Source organism: Gracilinanus agilis, chromosome 1 (assembly GCF_016433145.1).
Source record: "Gracilinanus agilis isolate LMUSP501 chromosome 1, AgileGrace, whole genome shotgun sequence".
Classification (NCBI taxonomy): domain Eukaryota; kingdom Metazoa; phylum Chordata; class Mammalia; order Didelphimorphia; family Didelphidae; genus Gracilinanus; species Gracilinanus agilis.
The window spans coordinates 91,069,604-91,094,515 of NC_058130.1; the positions used below are offsets into that span (position 1 = coordinate 91,069,604).

Below are 24,912 nucleotides of genomic sequence, written 5' to 3' on the forward strand. Positions count from 1 at the left end.
TCTTCTAGACCGGTTTTCTTGGTCTGTCACTCTCTCCTTGAGATATTTCATGTTTCCTTCTATTTTATCAGTCTTTTGACTTTGTTTTATTTGTTCTTGTTGTCTTGAGAGATCATTGGTTTCTAAATGTTCGATTCTAGCCTTTAAGGACTGGTTTTCCTTTTCAATCTGGTCATTTTTGGTCTTCAGTTGTCTTGTCTCACTTTCCAATTGTGAAATTCTGCCTTTTAAACTGTTATTTTCTTGCCAGATTTCTTCCATCTTCCTCAGCATTTCATTTTTAAACTCTTCCATAACTTGTGACCAGCTTTCATTTTTTTGGGGAGGTTTGGATTTTTGTTTTCCCTCCTCTGTTGTCTGGATTTTCTCTGTGTAGAAGTTGTCCAGTGTTCCAGAATTTCTCTTGATGGTCCTTTTCTTCTGGACTTCCTTATTGCTGGCCATTGTTAGCCCCGCCCCTTTCCCGCTTTGTCTTTGCACTCCGGGTCTGCCTGGGCCTTGCAAGCTTGGGGGGGGGGCCTCCGGTCTCCTTGTCCTCGGGGTCAGGCCTCCTGGTACTCCTGGTAGTTCCCGGTCTGCCCCTCTGCCCGAGGTTCCTTCAGCAGTCTTTGGGGCTGCTTCCACAGCTGCGCTCAGGTCTGCACTGGGTCCTCACTGGAGGTCCAAGCCTGGGCTGGAGATCGTTATCCAAGCCTAGGGCACTGCCTTTGTCTGCGCTGCTGCTCTTAGGGCCCTGCTTTCACCCCCGCAGAAGGTAGTGAAAGTCCGTGGGCTGGAGATCTTTATTCACACCTGAGGCAATGCCTTCAGTTTTAGGGGCCTTTGTCCCAGCTGGAGGCGGTGCCTTCACCCACGTGGGCGCTCAGGGAGAGTCCCAGCCACCTGGGGTCCCTCGTCTTCCAGCGCACAGGTACGGGCTCAGGGGCTGCCAGTGATTTTCTGGTTGCCCCAGTCCTGTTTACCCGCTTGTGCGGCGTGGGGGGTGGGGGAGGGGCTTCTTCCTCTCGTGTTTTAGTGTGAACTGTTTCGCCCCTTTAAAGTGTGGAAATGCCCCGATTCTGCGTACCTTCAATGCTGCGCCCTGTTGTGGGGTTCCTTCGTTCCTCTGGACTCGTTTTTTTTCCCCTTGAGGGGTTCTGTGTGGTTCGGTCAGGAGAGATCGAGCAGCTGCTCCTTACTCTGCCGCCATCTTCATTTCTACAAGCTTCTTAGGTGATTCTCTAGGATTTTTTAAGTAGACCATCATATCATCTGCAAAGAGTGATAGCTTAGTCTCCTCATTGCCTATTTTGATACCTTCAATTTCTTTTTCTTCTCTAATTGCTACTGCTAGTGGTTCTAGTACAATGTTAAATAATAGAGGTGATAATGGGCATCCTTGTTTCACTCCTGATGATATTGGGAAGGCTTTTAATTTATCCCCATTGCATATGATGCTTGTTGATGATTTTAGGTATATACTATTTGTTATTTTTAGGAAAGGTCCTTCTATACCTATACTTTCCAGTGTTTTCAATAGGAATGGGTGCTATATTTTGTCAAAGGCTTTTTCAGCATCTATTGAGATAATCATGTGATTTTTGTTTGTTAGATTGTTGATATGGTCAATTATCTGGATGGTTTTCCTAATGTTGAACCATCCTTGCATTCCTGGTATAAAGTCCACCTGATCATGGTGGATGATCCTCTTGATCACTTGCTCGAGTCTCTTTGCTAGTATTCTATTTAAGATTTTTGCATCTATCTTCATTAGGGAGATTGGTCTATAGTTTTCTTTCTCTGTTTTTGATCTACCTGGCTTAGGAATCAGTACCATATTTGTGTCATAAAAGGAATTTGTGAGGGCTCCTTCTTTGCTTATCATATCAAATAATTTGTATAGTATTGGGATTAGTTGCTCTTTGAATGTCTGATAGAATTCACTTGTGAATCCATCAGGTCCTGGCAATTTTTCCTTAGGGAGTTCTTTGATGGTTTGTTCAATTTCTTTTTCTGATATGGGAATATTTAGATATTCTATTTCTTCTGCTGTTAATCTAGGCAATTTATATTTTTGTAAATATTCATCCATATCTCCTAGATTGCTATATTTATTGCCATATAATTGGGCAAAATAGTTTTAATGATTGCCTTAATTTCCTCTTCATTAGAGGTGAGGTCTCCCTTTTCATCTTTGATACTGTCAATTTGGTTTTCTTCTTTCCTTTTTTTTATTAGATTGACGAGTACTTTGTCTATTTTATGTTTTTTCAAAATACCAGCTTCTAGTCTTATTTATTAATTCAATAGTTCTTTTAATTTCAATTTTACTAATTTCTCCCTTGGTTTTTAGTATTTCTAATTTAGTTTTCATCTGGGGATTTTTAATTTGCTTGCTTTCTAATTTTTTAAGTTGCATGCCCAATTCATTAATCTCTGCCCTCCCTAATTTGTTAATATATGCACTCAAAGATATAAATTTCCCTCTGAGTATTGCCTTGGCTGCATCCCAAAGAGTTGGTAGGATGTCTCATCCTTGTCATTCTCTTCAATGAAATTGTTGATTGTTTCTATGATTTCTTCTTTGACTAACTGGTTTTGGAGAATCATATTATTTAATTTCCAATTAGTTTTTGATTTGCCTGTCCAGATGCCCTTACTAATTATTATTTTTATTGCATTATGATCTGAGAAGGTTACATTTATTATTTCTGCTCTTTTGCATTTGTTTGCAATGTTTCTACGCCCTATTACATGGTCAATCTTTGTGAATGTACCATGAGCAGCTGAAAAGGGATATTCCTTTTTGTCCCTATTTATATTTCTCCACATATCTATTAAATTTAATTTTTCAAGGACTTCATTCACCTCTCTTACCTCTTTCTTATTTATTTTTTGGTTTGATTTATCTAGATCTGAAAGAGGAATATTTAGATCTCCCACTAGTAATGGTTTTACTATCTATTTCCTTCTTGAGCTCTGACAGTTTCTCCTTTATGAATTTGGATGCTATGCCACTTGGTGCATACATATTGAGCAGTGTTATTTCCTCATTGTCTATACTGCCTTTTATCAGGATGTAATGACCTTCCCTGTCCTTTTTAATCATATCTATTTTTACTTTGGCTTTGTCAGAAATCATGATTGCCACTCCTGCCTTCTTTTTCTCATTTGAAACTGAAAAGATTTTGCTCAAGGCCTTTACCTTAAACTTGTGTATGTCCACCTGTCTCATATGTGTTTCTTGTAGACAACATATGGTAGGATTTTGGTTTCTAATCCACTCTGCTACTTGCTTCCGTTTTATGGGCGAGTTCATCCCATTCACATTCAAAGTTATAATTATCAGTTGTGTATTCGCCAACATTTTGGTATCCTCTCCTAGTTCTACCCCTTCTTCTCACACTATTTCCTTTTAAACGAGTGGTTTGCTTTAAGCCAGTAACCCTTGTCCCCTCCCTTGATTTACTTCCCTTTCTACCCCCTCCCTTATTATTCCCCTCTTTTTATTTTTAAGTCCTAATGAATTCCTTCCCCCTTCTCCTCCCCTCCCTTTTTTGACCTCCCCACTCCCCTGCTCCCCTTGGTTTATCCCTTCTGACTTTCTCAGTAGGGTTAGATAGAGTTTTATATCCCAATGGATATAGCTACTCTTCCCTCTCAGGGTTAATTCCACTGAGGGTAAGGTTTAAATATTACCTCTTAATGCTCTCTTCCTCTCCTTCTTATAATAGTATTCATCCCTTCCCCTTCCCATGCACTCTTTGTGTGTAATAGAATATCCTATTTTTCTTATTCCTTCAAGTTTCTTTTGGTGTCCTCTACTATTCACCCCCCCTCTTTCCCACCCCCATACCATCTTAGACCATTTAGTATTCCAACCTCTCCCTATGAATAATTCTTCTAATTACTATAATAGTGAATACTATAATATTGAATAGAGTTCACTACAGAGAATTATACATAGCATTTTCTCCACATAGGAATACAAATAGATCTTATTGAAGCCCTTAAAGAGGCAAATTTAAAAATAAATCTTTCTTTCCCCTCTGTTTCTTATTTACCTTTTCATGTTTCTCTTGATTTTTGTGGTTGGATATCGAACTTTCCATTTAGTCCTGGTCTTTTCTGTGCAAATACTTGGAAATCTTCTATCTTGTTGAATACCCAAACTTTCCCATGGAAGTATATAGTCAGTTTTGATGGGTAGGTGATCCTTGGTTGTAGACTCAGTTTTCTTGCCTTTCTGAATATCATATTCCAAGCTTTGCGGTCTTTTAGCCTGGAAGCTGCCAGATCCTGTGTGATCCTGATTGGTGCTCCTTGATATCTGAATTGTCTCTTTCTGGCTTCTTGTAAAATTTTTTCTTTTACTTGGAAGCTCTTGAATTTGGCCATTATATTCCTGGGGGTTGTCTTTTCAGGGTCTAGTGTAGAGGGTGATCTATGGATGTCTATATTGCCTTCTTGTTGTAGAACTTCAGGGCAGTTTTGCTGAAAAATTTTCTTTTAGTATGGAGTCCAAATTTCTATTAATTTCTGCTTTTTCAGGAAGATCGATGATTCTCAGATTGTCTCTTCTAGACCTGTTTTCTTGATCTCTCAATTTCTCATTGAGATATTTCATATTTCCTTCTATTTTATCAGTCTTTTGACTTTGTTTTATTTGTTCTTGCTGTCTTGAGAGATCATTGGCTTCTACTTGTCCAATTCTTATCTTTAGGTTTTCTGCTATAAGCTTTTGATTTTCCTTTTCGGATTGGTCTATCCTGTTTTCCAGCTGTTTGATTTTGTCTCCAATTTGCTTATCAATTCTTTTGATTTGGGGGCATCTTTTTCAAATTGCCCAATTCTAGCCTTTAGAGGCTGATTTTCCTTTTCAATCTGGTCACTTCTGGTCTTCGATTTATTTTGTAAGAGGGAGATTTTAGATATTTTATAGATATATATTAAAAGTGTGGCCTCCAGGAATCAACAATTCAGTTTGATTCCATAATTAAAATAGACCCAAGGCAGGATTGGGTTTAAGGTAGTTTATTTACAATTAGGAAGGTAAAAGGTAGGGAAATAGAGAGAGGGAGAGGCTAGTCCAGGCCTGGAGAGGCCTGGACAGAGAGAGAGGGTTAAAAGGCTAATTAAACTAGGCTACAAGCCACAAGACCTTAGAAATCAGAGAGGCTATAAGCCTACTTAAGGCAGAGTTTGGAAATGCCAAGGTAGGCCAAGGAAGTCAGCCTAACTTACCCATGTGTCAATTCAGAGTAGAAGCAGTCTGAGGTCTCAGCCGAGCTCCTTCAGCACCAAGTTCAAAGCTGGAACTGCCTCAACAGGAAGTAACCAACATACTTCAAGAGATAGTGTCTCTCGTCACTTCCTGTGGGTCCACCTCTAATTCAAGTGGACAAATGGCAGCTTCTACACTGATCTGGACTGCCCAAAGGGCAGACCCTTGTTCTTGATTTGTTACTTATTGTCACATGTGATTAACTCATCTCCCCTCCCCACTGAGGGAGGTGGGGATGATATAATCTAGATGCCTAGGGTAAGTAGAGTTTTGACTATGAATGGGCTAGAGCTAACTCCATTTACACAACTTGCCACACTTTCCAATTGCGAAATTCTGCCTTTTAAATTGTTATTTTCTTGCCAGATCTCTTCCATCTTTCTCATAATCTCAGATTTCAACTCTTCAAGACCTTGTGACCGGTTTTCATTTTGGGGGGAAAGTTTGGATATGGTTACTTGTTTGTTCTCCTCTGCTGTTCTGTTGTCTGGATTTTTTCTGTGTAAAAGTTGTTGAGTGTTAAAGGTTTCTTTTTGATCTTTTTCTTCTGGGGTTCTTGTCTCTGGCTTGCCATTGTTAGCCCAGCACCCTCTCAGCTTTATCCTCACGCCCAGGGTCTGTCTGTGCTCTTTGAGCTCCTGAGGTCTCAGGTCTAGTTGTTCTCAGGGTCAAACCTCCTGGTGGTCCCCTTGCTTGTTTTTCTGCCTGAAGCTCCTTTAACAGTCTCAGGGTGCTACTTCCAAAGTCATGCACCCCTCTGCACTGGGTCCCCACTGAAGGGCTGCTCCTGCGCTCAGGGTCTGTGTTCAAAGTCTGCACATTCTTTAGCCTCTTGGGGTCTTAAGTCTTGCTGCTCTCAGGAGCAGGCCCTGGTGATGTCAGGTAGCTGCTAATGACTTAATGCGTGCCCCAAACTTGCTCTAAGTCTTTTGCGCTGGTTTTGGCACTGTGGGTGGTGTGTGGGGGAGGGGGTTGCTCAGCTTGGTGTTTTAGTGAGAGCTGTTTCACCCCTTTATAGCATGGAAATGCCCCAATTCCACGTACTTTCAATGCTGCGCCCTGTTGTGGGGTCCCTTCTTTCGTCTGGATTTGTTTTTATGTCTTCTTGAGGAATTCTATATGTGTGGGTTAGGAGAGGTCAAGCAGCTGCTTTTTACTCTGCCGCCATCTTAACCCAAAGTCCTAATAGGGGTTTTGTTGGGTAAAAGGGTACAGAGGCTGGAGGCCTTTTTCTAGAATGCCTCACTGGACCTTTTCCCTTCTACTTCTGCTCATCCTGAATCTGGGAGGAAAGGGATTGTAGGGCCTTTCTTTCATGGGCTATGTGGTGCTGGGATGGTACCCGACTATCCTATTTTTCTCCAGGAACTGGCAACGACACAGTCTTGAATGTAGCCAAGCTTCGAGTCATCACCAATGAAGAGTGCAATATCAAGCATCGGGGCAAAGTGAAAAAGAATGAATTGTGTACCATGAGCCCCATGGTCCCAGCAGGGGCCTGTGAGGTATGGTGAGAGGTGGAGGTATGGGAGCTAGGGGAAGGGCAGGAGTTGCCCTACAGAACTCCCTTACTTAGATGCCCCAAGCAGGGCTGACTTTGGATTGACACTGGCCATGGAGTTTATGCCTGGGAAGGATCCTACCCCACAGGTCTTTTCCTGAGGCTTAAAAAGCAGGAAGGACAGTTAGCTTGAGCCCCAGATGTCTACCCGTGCCTTGTAACCCAGGAATGAACCTGGATGAGTCTCAGAAATTGTTCCACCCTATTCAAGCTCCCTATAGTGAGATCCATAGATCATAGTTTGAAGCTGTAAGCTCACTTTATAGAGGAGGTGAGGGCCAGAGAGGTTGTGACTAGCCTACAGTACCAAAAGTGGGCTTTGAAGCGAGGTCCTTGTGACTCCTGGTCTGGCACTGTCCACTATGCTATGATATTCCAGGGATGGAGTTGTCTTGTCCCTTTAACAGAGCTGCAGTCTGTTTATTGTGCAGTGGAGGCCCTCGGTTTCCCCTTCTTAGCATTCCCCAAACTTCAAGCCTTCACGTGTGCCATTTCCTCTCCTTCCAGGGGGACTATGGAGGCCCACTGGCCTGCTACACGCATGACTGTTGGGTCTTGGATGGAATCATAATCCCAAACCGTGTCTGTGCCCGCCCCGGATGGCCAGCTATCTTCCTGCGGATCTCCATGTACGTTGACTGGATAAACAAAGTCATAAAGCTGAGCTGATGGAGGAGAGGAAACGGCCTCTCTGGTGTCCCACCACCATGTTGGCCTTTCTTGTCTCTACCTATCTTGGGCTCTTCTTAACTGGTCCTTCCCCGAGCCAGGTTTTCTGGCTTCCTGCCAGATGCAGCTCCAACAGCACCTTCTCCAGGAGGCCTATCCTGGGGTTTCCAGCTGTCGAGGCCACCCCTTGAAGGTTACCTTCCACCTACTCTGTATGTATATTCTGGTTGGCATATGTTGCCCACCCTGTTGGAGTGTAAGCTCCAGGAGGGGAGGGACAGTTTTTGCTTACTTTATATCTCCTGGCTTAGGACAGTGCCTGTTATATAGGAAGCACTTAATAAATGCTTGCCGAGAGCCCCTAATGCTGTCAGTGTCAAGGCTTGGGAATGTGGAGGGTGGGAGGCAGGGAGAGCAGGGGGGTGTTATGGTATTACAAGCATAATATCTTGCTGTAGGTGGGACCTAAATCTTTTCAAGTCTCCACATTTCAGGGGGCCTCAAGCCAACCCCCCAATCCCTCATCCCTGTGTCCCTGCTTTGTGGAGAAGGCGGAGCCAGCCTGGTGCTGGCAGGCTGGGGTGGGCTCCAGGCGGGGAGCCTATTCCCAAGTGGGACAAGCTTCAGCCTTCACCACTTCCTCTGGAGGAGGAGAGCGACCGCTGATCTCCTAAGCAATGTGGCAGAAAAGAAGCCAAGAAACCCATCTTCTCAGCAGTGATGTTTATTGGCATTTGTCTCTGCTGGGCACTGTCAGGATCTGTGGTCCACAACGGGCCTAGTACCTAGTCTTAAGGGCCAGCTCAAGTCGGTCCTGGGACACAGGAATCAGGGCTGGAAGGCCTCTTGGAGATTTAGTTCAACCCCTTCATTAAGCAGTGGTGGGAACGGGCCAAATGCTCTTTTCTTTCCTTAAAAATCACCCCTTAACCTGACCTAAGTCCAAGACTATGAGCCCAGCCTTACAGGAAAGGGGCTTGCAGAAAATGCCCAAATTCAACCCCAAAGACCAACTTTTCAGGTTACCAATTGGGACATGAAGATGCCCACAACTGTCCCCTTCCCACCCTCACTGGTCTCCAGGGTACAGACGGCTCCTCTTCCTCGGCTCTCCTTTAGACAGGCCAGACAGGGAAGAGGGAACTTCTCTTCTCTCCCCGTGGCCTGGGAAGGAGTGCCAGCCCCGAAGGATCCTCCTCTTTAGTTTGTGATGAATCCTTGTTAAGACAGCTTGGCAAACAGAAATGTCAGCACTGCGCCAGCCTGGCGAGGCCGTCGGGCTCGGGGCAGTGAGGGACAAGGGGGCACATGGCCGGCCCTGCCCTGCGGCTCAGCACCCCAGGTGAGAGTGCAGCCAGAGCACGGAGTTCATGAAGCTGTCGGACTCCACCTCCACCTCCGACAGAGAGTGGTTGCTCTTGGGATACAGCAGGAACCTGGAGAACACGGGCCATCTCATGGGTCCATCCTCCCTCCCTCCTGGCACCCTCGGCGCTGCCAGGCTGGGCACCCTATAATTTAACCCAGGACTTTCTGCCTCCCGGCACCCTCCAGGCGCCCGATGCGATTCTCAGCCTTCCCCAGCCCGTTGCTTTTCTCCGAGAGGAGATGGACGTGCCGCTACTCACCGCACAGGGACCTTCCTGGCCATAAGAGCCCGGTAGTACTCCATGCCCTGTTTGTAAGGGACCCGCTTGTCTTCTTGGCCCAGCATGAGGAGGAGAGGCGTCTTGACCTGGAGAGGAGAGGGAGAGAGGGTGCCACTGCCCTGGGCCCAGCTGCCCCCCGGGCTGGGCACAGGCAGGGCACAGGGTGTAGCGTACCCACGGCGCGTACTTGATTGGCGACTTGTTCAGCATCTCTGCCCAGGCGGTGGGGTCAGGGAGGCAGTCAGAAGAATAGAGGAAGCCCGCTTCGACCATGCACCTGCGGAGAGGCCAGACAGAGCCCTGCTCTCACCCCCCTGGGCTTCTCCCATGCAGAGCTGCCGCCTGGTCTTTGCCCCCAACCTCACATGAACTTCAATGGCCGATCAGAGAAGGCGTCTTCCGGCCCGTTTCCTCCCAGGGTGCGGGGGGCGCCGTGCCCGACCCTGGGGACGTTCCCTAACGACACCAGACCTAGCTGGAAGCCATCGGTGTGTCTGGGCCTATGGGGGCTCCCGCTCCTGCCAGGGGCCCGGCGAGAAGCTGGGATCTCCAAAGGAAGAGGGTCTGGGCTTGGGCCTGGCTCCCCGCTCTTCCCTGGCCAGCCTTCGGCCGCAGGGGGCACTCACCAGTCAGGAATGTCAGTAGAGCAGAACATGGACGCCATGTTGATGACAGGATTCCTAACCACGCAGGCACTGTAGGTATTTGGGTACTGAGCAATGAGGTGGCAGGACAGGAAGCCCCCGTGGGACCCACCCATGAGTGCCACTCGCCCCCCGTCAAACACTTCCTCCTGCAGTATCTGTTCCACTGCAAACTGCAAGAGAAATAGGAGCACCATGGCGCGTCTTCCTGGGCTTCCTTCCCTCCCGGGAGCCCTCAGGGAAAAGGGCCAGGCTCGGGGCGTTCTCCAGGGCCCTGCTCAGCAAGTGACCTGCTATTCCCTTTGGATGGAGGACGAGGGAACACATCCCTGCACCAGGGACAGGCTGCTAGCCAACAGGCCAATGGCTGCCCTGGGCAACCTGGATGACGTAGCAGATTGCTCTGATCGGCCTGGCAGACGGCAGGCCTCAGACATGGCTGGACGAGCGGGCAAGGAACAAACCCAACGGGCTTCTAAGGTGCTTCAGTCCTGGTCACAGGCGAGCTGCCCGGGGGCCGAGGAAGCTGGCTTTCATTCCCTACAAAGGGACGAAGGGCCCTCCCTGCTCCCCGAACCTGAACATCCTTCACATCTTGGTCTCCCACATTCCCAGGAAGGGAATAGATGCTGTCCTGCCCGAAGCCTGTGGACCCTCGATAGTTCACTGCAAACAGATTGATAGACCGGACGATGCATTGAGAGGTACCATCGTCCCCTCAAGCTTCCCACGCTGCCTATGCAAACGAGAACTGACCAATTTCGTAAGTGCTAAAGCCCACTAAGAGTGGTCGGCTCAGAATTTGTCATCAGACAAACAGAACTGGTTTTGGAGCCAGAGGACAAGGGTGTGAATGGTTTAACTCTGGTGCCTCCAGGGAAGTTGGGAAAAGCTGCGTTTCAGCTAGGAGAGATGCTGCACTGTCAGCCTGTGAGGGCTTCTCCCCAGTCTGGCCCGGCAGGGGCCCCCAGACAATGCCTCCCCCAGGCCCTTACTCACCCAGCATGACAGCAAAGCCCATCTTACAGAGAACAGCAGGGAAGAGCATCCAGCTTGCTACAAAAGATGAATGGGGTCCCCCTACAAGACAGGGTAAAATGACGTATGAGGAGCCCCAAAGGGGAATTGGGCATGGGGGCAGTGTCAGAAGGACTGGGAAGCCTACCATGAGGCATGACCACAAGTGGGAACTTTGACTTCTCTGCTGAGCTACAGGGCTGAAGGAGAATCACTTCAAAGTCAAGGCCAGCTACAAGAGAAAAAAAAAGTCAGTTGGAGAAATCTCAGGGTTTCAAAGGATTTTCTTAGAAATCATGAGTTTGTTGGGCCAAGAGACAGGCTTCCACTAAAATGAATGCCATGCATTCCTGGAGAAGGACCCAGAAGAAAAGGTCAACAACTTTTCAAAAGGCCTGCCTGGTCCTGCTCCTATGTTGGGAGCTCTGGGGAGCAGAGACCTGTGAAGGACACACTGGCTGGGCTGGAAACTGGGCCTACCCTCCCAGCAAGATGGGAATTTCCTTAATTTTAGCTAAGCTGTTTCTTGGGAGCCTGAGCAGTTGGATGAGCCAGGCCCTTCCTTTCCCTCCCCAGCCCAAGTGCTAGAATCATCATGTGGCCAGAGAGGAGCAGCTGCAGCACGCTGTTTCTTGCACCCAGGAATCTATCCACCATGGGGGATCATGGAAAAGTTTAGCCGTGTTGCCTTCTCTATCCACCACTCTATGAACTCTGACACACTAAGTGCCTCACCCACCTAAACCGAAGCTTCCTGAATACTTGGGTCCTCACTCTGGGGCTAATGAGATGCTTTGTTATCCTATTAAGCTTTGATTGTTAAAACTGAGCAGCCCTCTCCCATGAGACCTTGGGCAGAGAAGAAAGTCTGGGTTATTTGGGCTCCAGGTTCCCCACTTGGAAAATGAGGAGGTTGGACCAAATGATGTGGAATGTTCCCTCCGCACTCTAACATTCTGGGCTCTGCAATCCCTTCTAGCTGGGATGCTCGTGTTCTGGGAGTCTAAAGCGGTACTGACTTAGCGGCTCGTGTCAGGTCAAATGTTAACCTTGTAAAACGACGACTGACTGAAATCCCAACACTGTTACAATAACAGCTACACAGAAGTTAAGAGGCAAAGTCTGGAGACAATCACTAATGCCCACAATGCACTTAAACAGCAAACTCAGAATATCCACAGAGATTTTTGCCTGTGGCATACAAGAGAAACACAGCAGAATGCACCCAAAGTAGTCCCCTGGGAACAAGAAGAGCTTAGTGTGGGTGGAAGGGCCTGTCATATCATGAAATCTGGAGGAGCTGGCTTCCACCCTACCCAGAGATCCCTCCTGTGGAATGCCATCCTATTCCCTGGGGCTCTCTCCAACATACATGTCCCCTGATACCTTTCCCTGGACAATGCCCGCTCAGACTCACGGTACTTTGGGTTCTCTTGCTCAGGAGGAGGTTTCAGGACACGAATGGCCCAGCTGATTTCTGGGATGACCTCTGCCTCTTCCAGGGTTACCCAGTGGATCTCTTGTTCCTTCCCTGAAGGAGGCAGGAATCCCACTTTCTACCAAGGGGAGAAAACCTATTACAGAAGAACCTGCTGGTTTTACTTGCTTCTTTACTCCATCTTCTTTCTCTTAAAAAAATGCATTTTGAAGTCTATAAAATTTACTATTGGATTGGAGGAATGTGAAGGGAAATGTATTATATGGTTACACTGTGGTTCTGTTTATTTTTTTTGTTGTTGTTTTAAACCCTTAACTGTTGTTAACTGTGTATTGGCTCCTAGGTGGAAGAGTGGTAAGGGGGGACAATGGGGTCAAGTGACTTGCCCAGGATCACACAGCTGGGAAGTGTCTGAGGCTGGATTTGAGCCTAGGACCTCCTGCCTCTAGGCTTGACTCTCAATCCACTGAGCTACCCAGCTGCCCCCTGTGGTTCTGTTTAAGGACATGATGCTGAATAAAATGTAAAACTTCAATCTCAATGTACAACTCAATCAGATCCCTAGAATCAACCTGACGAATCATTTGTGACTTCTCAAGTTTGAAATGAATTAATTGGCGGGGCAGCAAAATAACACAGTGTCTAGCCCACCAGGTCTGGAGTCAGAAAGACCTGCCTTAAACTCTGGCCTCAGACCCTTTCTAGCTGTATGACCCTGGGCAAGTCAATTAATTCCAATTGCCCAGCCTTTGTCCTTTTGTCTTTGAGTTGTTACTAGGACAGAAAGTAGAAGTTTAAAAAAAAAAAAGGATAAATGAATTGGTGGGGGGTGGGCAGTAAGCATGGAAAAAGCATTTCATAATAAGGTCAGAGGAAAAAGCATTTGTGTCTAAACTCATTGGGATGGACCTTCTTGGTTTTAGCCTCCAGGTCAGAATAGATAATGTGACTAAAAACTTAAACATAAGGATGATGACTGTGAAAGTCTTAGCTACTCTCAGCAATGAAACAATCTGGGACAATTCTGGGGGACTTGGGACAAAGAATGCTAATGACTCCAGAAAAAGAACTGTTGGGGACAGATGCAGATCAAAGCACACTATTTTTCATGTTAATTTATTTATGGTTTTATTTGAAGTTTTGGTTTTATACAAGTATTCTCTTACAACAATGACCAATAGGGAAGTACGTTTTGCATGATAATACATGTATAATCCAGATCAAATTGCTTACCATCTCTGAGAGGCGGAGGGAAGGGTGGGAAGGAGACAATTTAGATCTTATATTTTCAGAAAACTTACTTTGAAAATTATCACATATAATTGGGAAAATAAAACATCTTTGAATTAAAAAAAACTTAAACATATACTAGAGGGCAGATCTGTGACTTGACAATCTGATTCAGAGATCTTTCCAGTCCCTGTCTCTCCCCTGAATTTCAGTCCCACAGTATTGCCTGCCTATTAGACACTAAACTGGCTGTGCTGGTGACATCTAGAACTGGACATGCCTCTGCCAGGTAAGTGAAACTGGCCATGCCCGACATCTCCAACAACATCCCAACCAAGACCCTTCCACTTTTGTTCTGAAAGGATGGAGCCTACCACATCTGGCATAACAGAAAAATCCCCATTGGCCATTGTCCCTTCCACCAAGAAAAACCAGCTGGACTGAAATGGGAAGGATATGGGTCTCTCCACATAAGAGCCCAACTACCCCACAGACCTGGACAGATGTTATTAAAATCTACTGGGCCTATCCTACCACTTCTTACATCTTCCAATGGAGAAACCAAAAAAAGGTGAAAATGGAAGGATGGAACAGTAAGCTCCTGATTTAATGTAAAACTGGCCTAAGCTTCCAGGCTCAATCCTTCCCTGGAAGAATCCTGCTTAGATGGATGTGACCCAGTTTCAAAGGTATTTAAAGTACTTACCAAAAGGCAGCTGAGTGGCTCAGTGGGAAGAGAGCCAGGCCTAGAGATGGAAGGTTCTGGGTTTAAATCTGGTCTTAGATACTTCCTAGCAAGTCACTTAATGTATATTGCCCAGCCCTTACCACTCTTCTGTCTTGGAGCCAGTACTTAGTATAGATTCAAAGAGAAGGTTAAAGGTTTGGTTTTTTTTAAAAGTACTTACCAAGCTTGGTGGTTGATTGGGAGTGGAAAACTGAACTACCATGAGGTTTTGGTCAATTGTGAGCAGCTTCCAGCTTCCCAAAGGCAACCCTAGAATGCAGCAAACAGGGTGCTGAGGGACTCTTTTAAACACAAATCCTTCATCATTCCTCTATCCCCCTGAGCAAAACTGGGTCCTACTAAACAGATCCTCCAAATGTGCTGCGTTCTAGGTATCCTAGGTACGTTCCCTCTACCCTCAACATCATGATGATATTGCTAACCCCAGGCTGGATGTTAAGGCAAAAAAAAGTCTGTATTAAATAATTTAGTACTTAGTTGTTTTGTCAGATACTATTAGCTGGTTTTCTTGTTTTGCTAGTTTCCCCAAACAGGTTGTGAATGTATTAAGTCAAAGGCCAAATCTCACATTTGTATGGACTTCAATTGGCTAGCACAGGGTCGGGGATGCACAGGTGTTCAACGAATGCTAACTAATTTTGGACGTGGCCATTTGGGGAATTGTTTTCCTTGGCAATACATTTTCTTTAAAAACAAAAACAAAACCCCTTAGCTTCTATTTTAGTATTTATTCTAAGACAGAAGAGTGGTGAGGGCTAGGCAATTTGAGTTGAGTGACTTGCCCATGGTCACACAGCTAGGATGTGTCTGAGGTCAGATTTGAACCCATGTGAGTTTGTTTTTCTTTTTTTTAATGGGAGGTGGGTAGGAGGGAGAGAAAAGAGATTTTTAGAAACTGAAAAATTAAAAAACTAATTCCAAAAAATTCTGACTGATACGTATGAAAACCGATTTGCCCCAAAGAAAGGTGGGCTTGAAAGGCTGATGCAGGGCTTATAAAAGCCCAGCATCTGTGGGAACAACTCATATTCCTTCCTTTGTACCCAGGGGGTCACGGTGCCTCTGAGATCTCAGGTGTTTGGAGGGCACTGAGCTAGCACATTCCCTTGCCATTCCATACCTGCTGTCAGGGAGATCACACTGCCTGTTTGGGTATTTACTGCAAACAGGTCCTGTAAGAGAAAGGGAGGCAAAGGACAGTTCCAGGTTAGAGCACTGGCTCAGCACCAAATGAGTACTTCTTACAGTGAGGTTTTGTATTTTTCTGGTTCTTCGTGGTCTCAAGGGATACAATCTCCATGGCTCACACCAGTATCTTTCATTGTCCTCAAATGGGCAGTTGCTTCTATGTTCCTAGATGCTGAAATCTAAGGCCACACTTGGGGCTTCAGTGACTTGTGGTGTAATGGAAAGAACTCTGTATCTGGACCCAGGAGGCCTGGGCTTATATGCCAACTCTAGTACCTCCTTCCTACCTATGTGACATTGGGCAAGCTGCTTCATTTTTCTGGGCCTTTGAACATCTGTAAAATATGAGTGTTAAGTAGTCCTACATCCTCTGCCTTCTTCTGGCTGTCTTGGTCTCTGACTATTAGGAAAAAGAACACAAGGTCCCCCCTTCTGAATCCTGTCATCACCATCACTGTCCAGGGGCAGGCAAATCCAGAGAAGAATGGGATATTTACCTAATGGCCTATCGGAAGTACTGGCAGCTTTTTTGAGAAGATAAAGCCTGAGGGAGGTGGGAGGCTGACAACTGTCTCACTGGTTAAAGCCTTCTTCTGCCTCACCCAGAAGCCAGCAATGTGGGACATCCTAGGGAAACACATTCCCCAAGTCCTAACACTGGGAACTCAGGACCAGGAACAAAGGCAGGGCTTATAGATGGGCTCCCTTTTCTTTTCTCATTCCCTCTTAAAATGATAGCTCATAACTTACAAACGTTGGTTAAGAACGGCTTAATTATCAATCAAGACTTTGGCAAGGATTAGTTGAGAATCAACCAAAGAGGAAAAGTAAGTTGGGTAAGGAGAGAAGAGAGGATAGGGGTAAGAGAGACAAAGGACCCAAATGCCACCATTTTACCCTGCCCATGCCACTAAATGTGCCACCTCTGATACGCATGCCAAATCCTTCGTGAGGCCTCTATTGTCCTAAGGAGGTCAGGAAGACATTCTCTGCCTGGCTTGATTATCTAAGGGAGGAATCTCAAGTTTTCTGTGTCAATGGCCAAGGCATTGTAAACCAGAGTTTCAAGGCCATATGAATTGCTATCTTCCTGGGAAGGGTAAGGTACACCATTTCCAAGTACAGCACATTGCCCAGTACTAAATGTAATTTTTAAAAAACTCTTACCTTCTGTCTTGGAGTCAATACTGTGTATTGGCTCCAAGGCAGAAGAGTGGTTAGGGCTAGGCAATGGGAGTCAAGTGACTTGCCCAGGGTCACACAGCTGGGAAGTGTCTAAGGCCAGATTTGAACCCAGGACCTCCTGTCTCTAGGGCTGGCTCTCAATCCACTTAGCTACCCAGCTGCCCCGACTAAATGTAATTTGAAGCAAGTGGTGCACATTTTCCTTACCTGTCGGCTCCGCTGGCCAGAGTCAAAGACAACTCTTTCACTGTCTGCTGACCAACATCCCAAAGGCAACAGGTTACAAAAGATCCCGGAAAAGTTACCTAAGAAAAAGAATCAGATCTGTAATAGAATCATAGAAAACACATGACCTAAAAAAGCTTTTTCACTACCCAAAGAACAATGATTTATGCCTTCGAGAAGGAAGCCTGTGACCCAGGGGTGGAGAGCAAGGGTCATTTGGATAATCTGTCTAAATGTTTCATTGCTCAGGAAGGAATAAGACAAGAGGACAAGGTGAATGCTGTTTCCATACATCTCTTTTGGAATCAAGTCTGGCAGTAGAGGGGAATGTGGAAAATGGCTGGTACTGCAGCATTAAAAAGCTAACCCAGGGAGAGAAAGAGAAGGGCTTTAGGACTAGAATTAACCTCTTGATAAGAGAAAGGAAACATTAAAGCCAAGGAAAATGAGTATTCAAAGATTTCTTGGAAATCTGGCTAAAACTATCAGAACTCTAAGGTAGATAAGAGTTTTAAGCGGGGGTGATGGGGAGACCTAAGTGAAATATCTTCACTAAAAAGAACGAGAAGAGTGTAAGCAGTTCTGACTGTTTGCTTAGGGAAAGAAACCTCCTGTTGGACCATCAAATGAATTCTATTTATCCCTTTAAAATCTTGGAGCTTCAGTTTTCTCATCTGTAAAATTGACACTAAACACATCTAGATTCCAGAGTAGTTAAGAAAAACCTTATTAAAATAACTATAAAGGGGCAGCTAGGTGGCTCAGTAGATAGAGCCAGGCCTGGAGTCAGAAAGACCTGGCTCAAATCTGATCTCAGATCCTTCCTAGCTGTGTGACCTTGGGTGAGTCTCAAATTACCTTGTATTATATTATATTTATCTGGGTGTCCTCCCTCCAGGAGAAGGTAAGCTTGCTGGGGGCAGGGACTATTTAGTTTTGTCTTTGTAGCCTAGAACCTAACACAATTTTGTGCTGAATAGAACTGTATAAAGCATGGGGGCTCTGCACCAAAACTCAGGTCCCGAAGGGCAGCACAGTCTAATAGAAACAAAACTGGGTTTAAAAATCAAAAGATCTGAGACCTGTGTGCTGGCTCTGCTCCTTTCTACTTGTGTGACCTTGGGCAAATCTCTTCTTATCCCTGGGACTCTTTCCCTATCTGGAAGAAGAAAGGACTAGATGGGCCTGTCTAGTTACAAATCTTAGGGCCATCAATTTATTGTAGCAGCAAGTTTGAAAATGGCATCCGTTGACTGGGCTTGCGCTGGGAACAGCTGGGATGAACCAATTATTGGGGCCTAGTTTCTTCTCATCCAAGGAATCATGAGAGGGGAGGAGGAAAGCTTTAGTCCTGTACAAGGCCTGGGAAAATATAGATCTATTGAGGCAAATGGCTGACAGGGAGTTGTTAGAGATTGACAAATGGGATATAGAAGTTATGACTATAGTTTATAATAAGGGCCTCTCAAGAGGGGGAGTTCCTGGGAACAAGCAGCAATTTAAAAGAGAAGAAAGTCTAATTAAGTTCTGCTATCATGAGATAAGGAGAATATATGGTTCAAGAAAGGATTATGGCTGAGACACAAAGGCATGATAAGAATTCTGGTCTGGGTATGAAATGACAGCATATGACCAGGCATAAGGTAGAGATGAGAAGGGAAAGCCCAGGGATGAAGACGGATGTGATCCACTATCCTGAGATCTTAAAACATGCCCCTGTTTTCAAAACAATACCAGAAGGCTGGTCAGCTAGTTGTGCCCAACAAGTCACAGTCGAGTAAATGCATCGCCGGCATCTCACCTTTCAACTGTCGGGGCACGACGTCCACCACGACCGAGGTGACCTTCGTGTACCAGTCATACTGAAAGAAAGTGTCAAACAGTCACATTTCAAATGATGGAGTTTCTCATGCTGACCCAATGGGCTGCCAGCCAAACTCCACCTAGGCCTTGTGGAGTCAGGCCATGGAAGCCAGTTCAACCTTCATCTGGCTCAGAAATGCCTCAGGAGTTAAGGAGGAATCCTGACTGTCTCTAACAGGATCTGCCTGCCTACAATCCAGACAGATCCTTCCCACTCTACCCAGATGAGATGTTAATACAGGCTTAGGAAGGTAGACCCACATTATGCGATCACTTTCTGGTGGTTACCCAAATAAAAAGGCAGAACCCCCAATGGAATAGGGTTAGTGATATCTCCAACCTAGCAGACAAAAATCTTTGCTATAAACTGGTTTCTCCTCATTACTTAGGGGTCCTTCAATTTAAAGAGAAGATGTAAGATATGTTCCAGGATAGGCCAAAATCAATCCATTTGCATTTATTAAGCTATGCTTATTAAGCTACTATGCCCTAAGCACTGTGCTAGGCACTGAAGATACAAATGTAACCAATGAAACAATTCCTACTCACAAGGAGTTTACATTCTAGAAGGAAAAGCTAGGACATATATTAATATAGGTAGAATAATACCAAATGTCCAAGGCTACTACAGTCCCAGCTCAGCTGGTAGGAGCTGAACCTGGATTGTGCAGAACTCCATGATCCACCACTGCCTCTTACTAAGCTACAAAGCTAAGAGATCTAAAGGATCATTCACCAATAGGGACAGCAAGATCCAAGGCACATAAAATGCTTAGACAGCCTATGGAAAGGGGAGATTGGCCTGTCAAGGGTATTCTCTGACTCCCTCAGCCCAATCTTAGCCCAGCAAGACTCAATGGTAGGCGTGCTCCAGACTCACCAGGCACAACTGGCTGCACTGTTGATGGGGGCTGAGGTTTGTATACCGCAAATAGACAATACGACATTGATCTGGACTCAGTCGTGGGGAGCACACGGCCATGGAGTCATCTGAGAGGAGCTCTGGGACATGAAATAAGGTATGAGAAAGGGCACATCCCATCTTACACTAGACTCTTATCTTTCAACCACTAGGACAAAATTTAAAAGATAGGGACAGTTGCATAATTGTGACGTTTTGTTTTTATACTGATCAACTGCTCCTGGAATTAGCATGTTTTGCATGTATGATTTAGTCTGTGAATCATATAATTGATAATTTTGGAGAACTTTGTGAAAGGTCTCTAATATTAAATATTCTTATTTTCCATTCTGTTTAAGGGTTCAAGTTTTTAAAAAATTAAGAAAGAAATCTGTACTGGCAGGACCAAAGAAAGTTAGATAAATAGACAAATATAGAGGACACAAGAAGTAGATCACTTACCACATTTGCCACCAGTGAGGTCTACGTAGAACAGAGCTGACCTGGAATCACCAGAGAGATTCTAAATTCCCTAGCTTGGAGCCTTTCTATCCCCATTGTTCCTTCACCCCCTTAACAAAACATTGGAGGAAAGATGACAGGCAACTACAAGAATACAGAAGACCCAGGCCCCTGGCTTCTAGTTCAGACCAAATAGCCAAGCCAAGTATAGAGAGCATAAAGAGAAGTTAGACCAGCTTTGCCCAATCAATCTATTCCCATTCTTCTCACCTGCGGTTGGTACAAAAACGCATTCCTAGTCGGAAAGGCTCATGCCACCAGCCCACAAACACCACACCAGTGTCACCAGGAGACCAGAATGCCTATGTGACACATAAAACCAAACTCAGAGCAATGGGTCAACTGGCATGAGCCAGGGGAAGCATGGCCAGAACTAGAGGGTTCTCCCCAAAGGGCTAGGATTAACTGAGGTCTGTTTTTCACACACACACAACAAGGGAGGAATCTTGCATCTCATCAACACTAAGGAGACACAGAGTATAGGGGCAGACCCTGCCTCAGGGTGGATTCCAGATTCCAGATTCCAGATTCAATGAAAAACCCCAAGCTTTTATTGTTGGAAGGGTCCATACCCTCAGCTGGGCATCCTCAGAAAGACCACTTCTTTGTTCTGATCAGGAATAAGAGAAAGCTGTGCTAACCTGTCCAGGGGAGACATTCTCTGGGACTCCCTCTAGCACTGAGATGTTCCCACTTTCAATATCCAGAACACAGAGGGCAGGGATGCTTTTGGAAACCAAATTTTCTCCCCAGTCTTCATGAAATATATACTGATCCCCCTGGAAAAACAAACAAACAAACAAACACTCTCAAAACCCAGAAACCACAAAAAACACTCAAACTAATTTTGATCAGGCCTGCAATACCCTCAAATCCCATTCAGTTTTTCCATGTAATCCCTTCTTTTTTTTCTTTCTTTCTTTTTTTTTTTTTTAAACCCTTACCTTCCATCTTGGAGTCAATACTGTGTACTGGCTCCAAGGCAGAAGAGTGGTAAGGGTAGGCAATGGTGGCCAAGTGACTTGCCCAGGGTCACACAGCTGGGAAGTGTCTGAAGACAGATTTGAACCAGACCTCCTATCTCTAGGCCTGGCTCTCAATCCACTGAGCTACCCAGCTGCCCCCGCAAGCAATCCTTTCTTAACTATTATCTTAAAGTTATCATATTGAATGCTGGTTATTGTCACAGTAAAGATGGGCTAAGAGAAACTCCCTTTAAGCCAAGAAAATGTAGTTATAAAGGATATGGGCAAAAACCAGGCTGCACCTTGATTGCTTGGTCCTGTTTCTTTGGCTTGGCTGTCTCTTCATCATCCACCTCTAAGGCTTTGGTCTGGAAGAAAGATTCTGTCTTTGGGCGTTTCTTCTCAGCCACGTAGAGAAGGTGGGTCTCTGAGTGTGACCAGGCCAGGCACCCAAAACAATCTAGGAGGGAGAAGAAAGTATCTGAATCTTACCTGGCTCTGGGTTATATATTCATTCCCCATCTCTACCCTTACTGGTCCTTTCTCCAGGCTCTGGATAAGGCTGACTTTCAATTTATGACAACAAAGTGGTACATTAGTATGAGTGATTCTTCATATTATCACTCTCATGGAGTCTCACCATCCTCATACACGATTCCATGCTTCTCCAGTGCTGTTAGGTTGATACTCTTTAGCTTCCGATTCTTTTCCCAAACCTGAAGTGGAGACAATGTGAAAGCCCCAGCTAGCTCCCCTCCATCCATCCTACTTGCAGATCCCTCTTTTTCTCCCAAAGCAAGTCTATCCATTTTTTCCCAGCTTAATCATCTTCTATGACAAGGTGAGCTCCCCACACTACCTCTTCTATCCATTTCCAGATACATGCCTTATCTACTAGACATTCTCTCATTCTGGCCCTCCAAGAGAACTCTCTGCCTGGCCAGAGATAAAGCCTAGTCCTACCACCAGGCTCCAGAGACCACACCCAGTGGCAATTAGCCAAACTCCAGACCCAGTACCAGGGTCACTGATAGACTTGCCTCTAGGAACTGTTTTTCTTCCCCAATCTTGGAACTCCCAGTCTTTCGAAGCACAGCCTTCAATGCCCCTGAGGGGGAATCTCTGCTCAGCAGCCTGTGGGAACATCATGACTAGTGACTCCTGGACCTGCCCAAAGCTAATTCTGTCTGTGGGGAGCTGCCAGGCCACACGCTCTTATCAAAAAAGAATTCTTCCTGAATTTTTTTTAAAGTGAGGTGAGGAGTGGTAGGTAGGGAGAGAAAATAGATTTCTGTTCATTAAAAAAATAAAATTTGATTTCTAAAAATTAACTCTTATTGTTGGGTGGGGCCTTCTTATAGATAAACATGATATGAACCATAAATTCAGGCAAAAATTTAAATCCTACCCAATCTTCAAACCTCAGTTCAAATCCCAACTCCTTTAATTACTCAGATATCCAAGGATATCTCCCTTCTCTGAATTGCTTGTCCATTTACAATCTACATGTCACCTAATTGGTAAGTAAGAGAATAAGTGAATTCAGAAGTTTGGGGTACTAATGAAAAAGGCACAGATATTATTGATTCTGGAGTAGAAGGTAGAAAGGCAAGTATATTGGGAGATCAGGGAGGAGTTGAAGCCCGGAGATCCCAATAAAAGCAAAAGACCAGTTCAGTCAGTATGAGGGAGTTTTTGAAGTGGAAGGCAAGGACATTAGCTAGTAGTCAGAAAAGGATAACTACTTGGAGAGATAACAGTTTTGAATGGCACTGACTTCAAGACTCCAGAAGATAAGAAGCAGAGATCTGAAAAAATTTAAGGAACAGGAAAAAGTCAGTTCTAAACATTTTAGCATTGATTTTTCTCTAATTCTTTCATCTTTTAAAATTCTCTCTTAAAAAACTGTAAACTCTGGGAGAGTAGACTTACCTCTCACAGAAAGGTTCTGCATGTAATTGGTCACTTAGTAAATATGTTATGAGTAAAACTATAAGATGCATTAGGTCATAGGGAAATACTAGGAGAAAATAAAAGTAGAATCAGCTAACTTCTCCAAGGGTCTATTGTGACACACTCCAGAAATGAATCGTTGGGAAAGGTAGTGTTAGGAACCTCTGAATAAGTATTTCTATAGATGGAGGAGGCACTAGGGTTATTCCTCTAACACTTACTCCCCCTTGGTTTCAATGCTGTTGCCCGCAGGTCCAGAAAACACCACAGAGCCACCATCGTGGAACACAAGATACTGGCGGCAGAACCGGATGCTTTCCATCCGGTCCAGGTCTCGTTGATTCCATTCTGTAAGGGAAAGCCCAAAATCTGCAGCCCCAGCTCATCCTGACTCTTCATCCAAGTTTCCCAGCCCAATCCCATCTCTATCCTTCCCAAGGCTGTAAATTACTTCACTTCTTCCACTGTGAATTTCGAGTCACGGACTAATAAAACAATTAGAATTGAAGGAGAATTTAGTTTCAGCTGGTACGGCTCCATTATTTTACGGAGGTGCAAAAACTTGAAATAACTTGTTTGAAAGTCATCCAGAAAAGCTAGAAGTCATTGGAAGCCAGTTCTCCTACCTCCCGAAGTTAAAGCTCCTCGTACATCCCAGGGGCCTCCTGGTCCTCTCCATGGCCATCACCCCAAACCCAAACTCCTAGGGACCCGGTCCTGCCTCTGCGTTCTTTGTTAAGTCAGCCAGTACACGTTCCCTCCCCGCAACGATTAGAAACCCCCCAGGAGTCTTCCTCTCGCGTGTCACGACGCCCCAGATTCCCACAGCATCCTTCGGTCCTAGGATTCTCGCCTCTAAGCTCCGGAATGTAGCCCCTTTCATACATGCATGCACCCATGCGCGCGCACACACACTTGTACTCTGCCATCCAGACCAGTGAGAGATCCGCAGTTCCAAGTCTGCGCCCTGCCCCGAGCCCCGAGGCACCCCCTTCCTCCGTCCCTCCCTCGCTCCCCGCCAGGCCTGTCGGATCTCCCGCCGCGGCACCTGTGTGCACCGTGCGGTACTTGCCGCCGTACTGGGTGGTGACCTCAGGGCCCAGGCAGGCAGTGACCAGCACGGGGTGGCGGCTCAGCGCTCGGTACTGCGCCGTGGCCTCGTCCAGCTCTCTTTTCAGCACCTGCGCGGAGGGAACACACGGGTCAGGCCGCGGCCGCCGAGCGGGGGTGGGCCGAGCCGGAGCCGGGGCAGGAACCGGGGTCCGGGCTGAAGTGCCCCGAGCCCGTACCTGTCGCTCCATGGAAGCGGTTCCAGGAGTCCGGGGGTGGGGACGTACTTCAGACCGGAAGGACCTGGACAGCCTCGGGGCGGGGTCCGGAGATCAATTTCCGCCACGCCTGAGGGCAAAGATCTCGGGATGGACCCGCCCCCTCCATAATGAGGCCCTATAGGAGGGCGAATGGGGGTGGGAGAGGGGATGCAGCCTAGGGGAGGCGGGGTTGAACTGCTTTCTCACCAATCTCCGTCTCTCTCTGTATACAGAGGCACCGCCCCACCTAAAGACACGCCCCCTCCACTCTGGCGCTGGGGGGCGGGGCCTTAGGAGTACGGCTCTTCTGGTTGGTGGGCGTCGGGAGAAAAACTACACTTTTTTCCACTGTGTGCTCATCCCGGTAGTCCCTCACCTGTCACTATCTTTCCGTGTTTAGTGTCACCCGCCCGGGTGCAAGCAACGAACCAGCATCTACTCAACAAGCTTTTGTTTAAGCGCCTGCTATGTGCGCCAGGCACTGTGCTAGGTATTGGGGATACACTGACTAAAATACTAAACTCTTCTCCCTTCCCGATGAAGTTAATCTTGTAACTCACATAAAACTGTCTCTTACAAGC

General features: G+C 45.9%; 2 protein-coding genes across 2 annotated transcripts in view; one reads left to right on the top strand and one right to left on the bottom strand.

Annotated features, from left to right (window-relative positions):
• The window catches only part of MST1 (macrophage stimulating 1), a 41,551-nt gene extending 33,702 nt beyond the window's left edge, over positions 1-7,849 (top strand). The window contains exons 17-18 of the mRNA XM_044656948.1: positions 6,629-6,768; positions 7,332-7,849. Of these exons, the coding sequence (XP_044512883.1) occupies positions 6,629-6,768; positions 7,332-7,493 (302 nt within the window). The 3' untranslated portion in view covers positions 7,494-7,849. The remainder of the gene's footprint in view (positions 1-6,628; positions 6,769-7,331) is intronic.
• A 352-nt stretch (positions 7,850-8,201) lies between these two features.
• On the bottom strand, positions 8,202-24,381 carry APEH (acylaminoacyl-peptide hydrolase). Its single transcript, XM_044678068.1, has 22 exons — positions 24,311-24,381; positions 24,070-24,202; positions 23,243-23,369; positions 22,109-22,202; positions 21,709-21,784; positions 21,371-21,528; positions 20,745-20,882; positions 20,314-20,405; positions 20,044-20,084; positions 19,561-19,682; positions 18,619-18,679; positions 16,800-16,897; positions 15,340-15,391; positions 14,380-14,468; positions 12,221-12,359; positions 10,952-11,035; positions 10,786-10,866; positions 10,364-10,452; positions 9,769-9,959; positions 9,317-9,419; positions 9,122-9,228; positions 8,202-8,929 (listed from the first exon to the last, which is right to left on the bottom strand). Exons 1-22 carry the CDS (start codon positions 24,320-24,322, stop codon positions 8,824-8,826), a joined length of 2,193 nt encoding a protein of 730 aa, XP_044534003.1. The 5' UTR covers positions 24,323-24,381; the 3' UTR covers positions 8,202-8,823.
• Between the last annotated feature and the right edge of the window lie 531 nt (positions 24,382-24,912).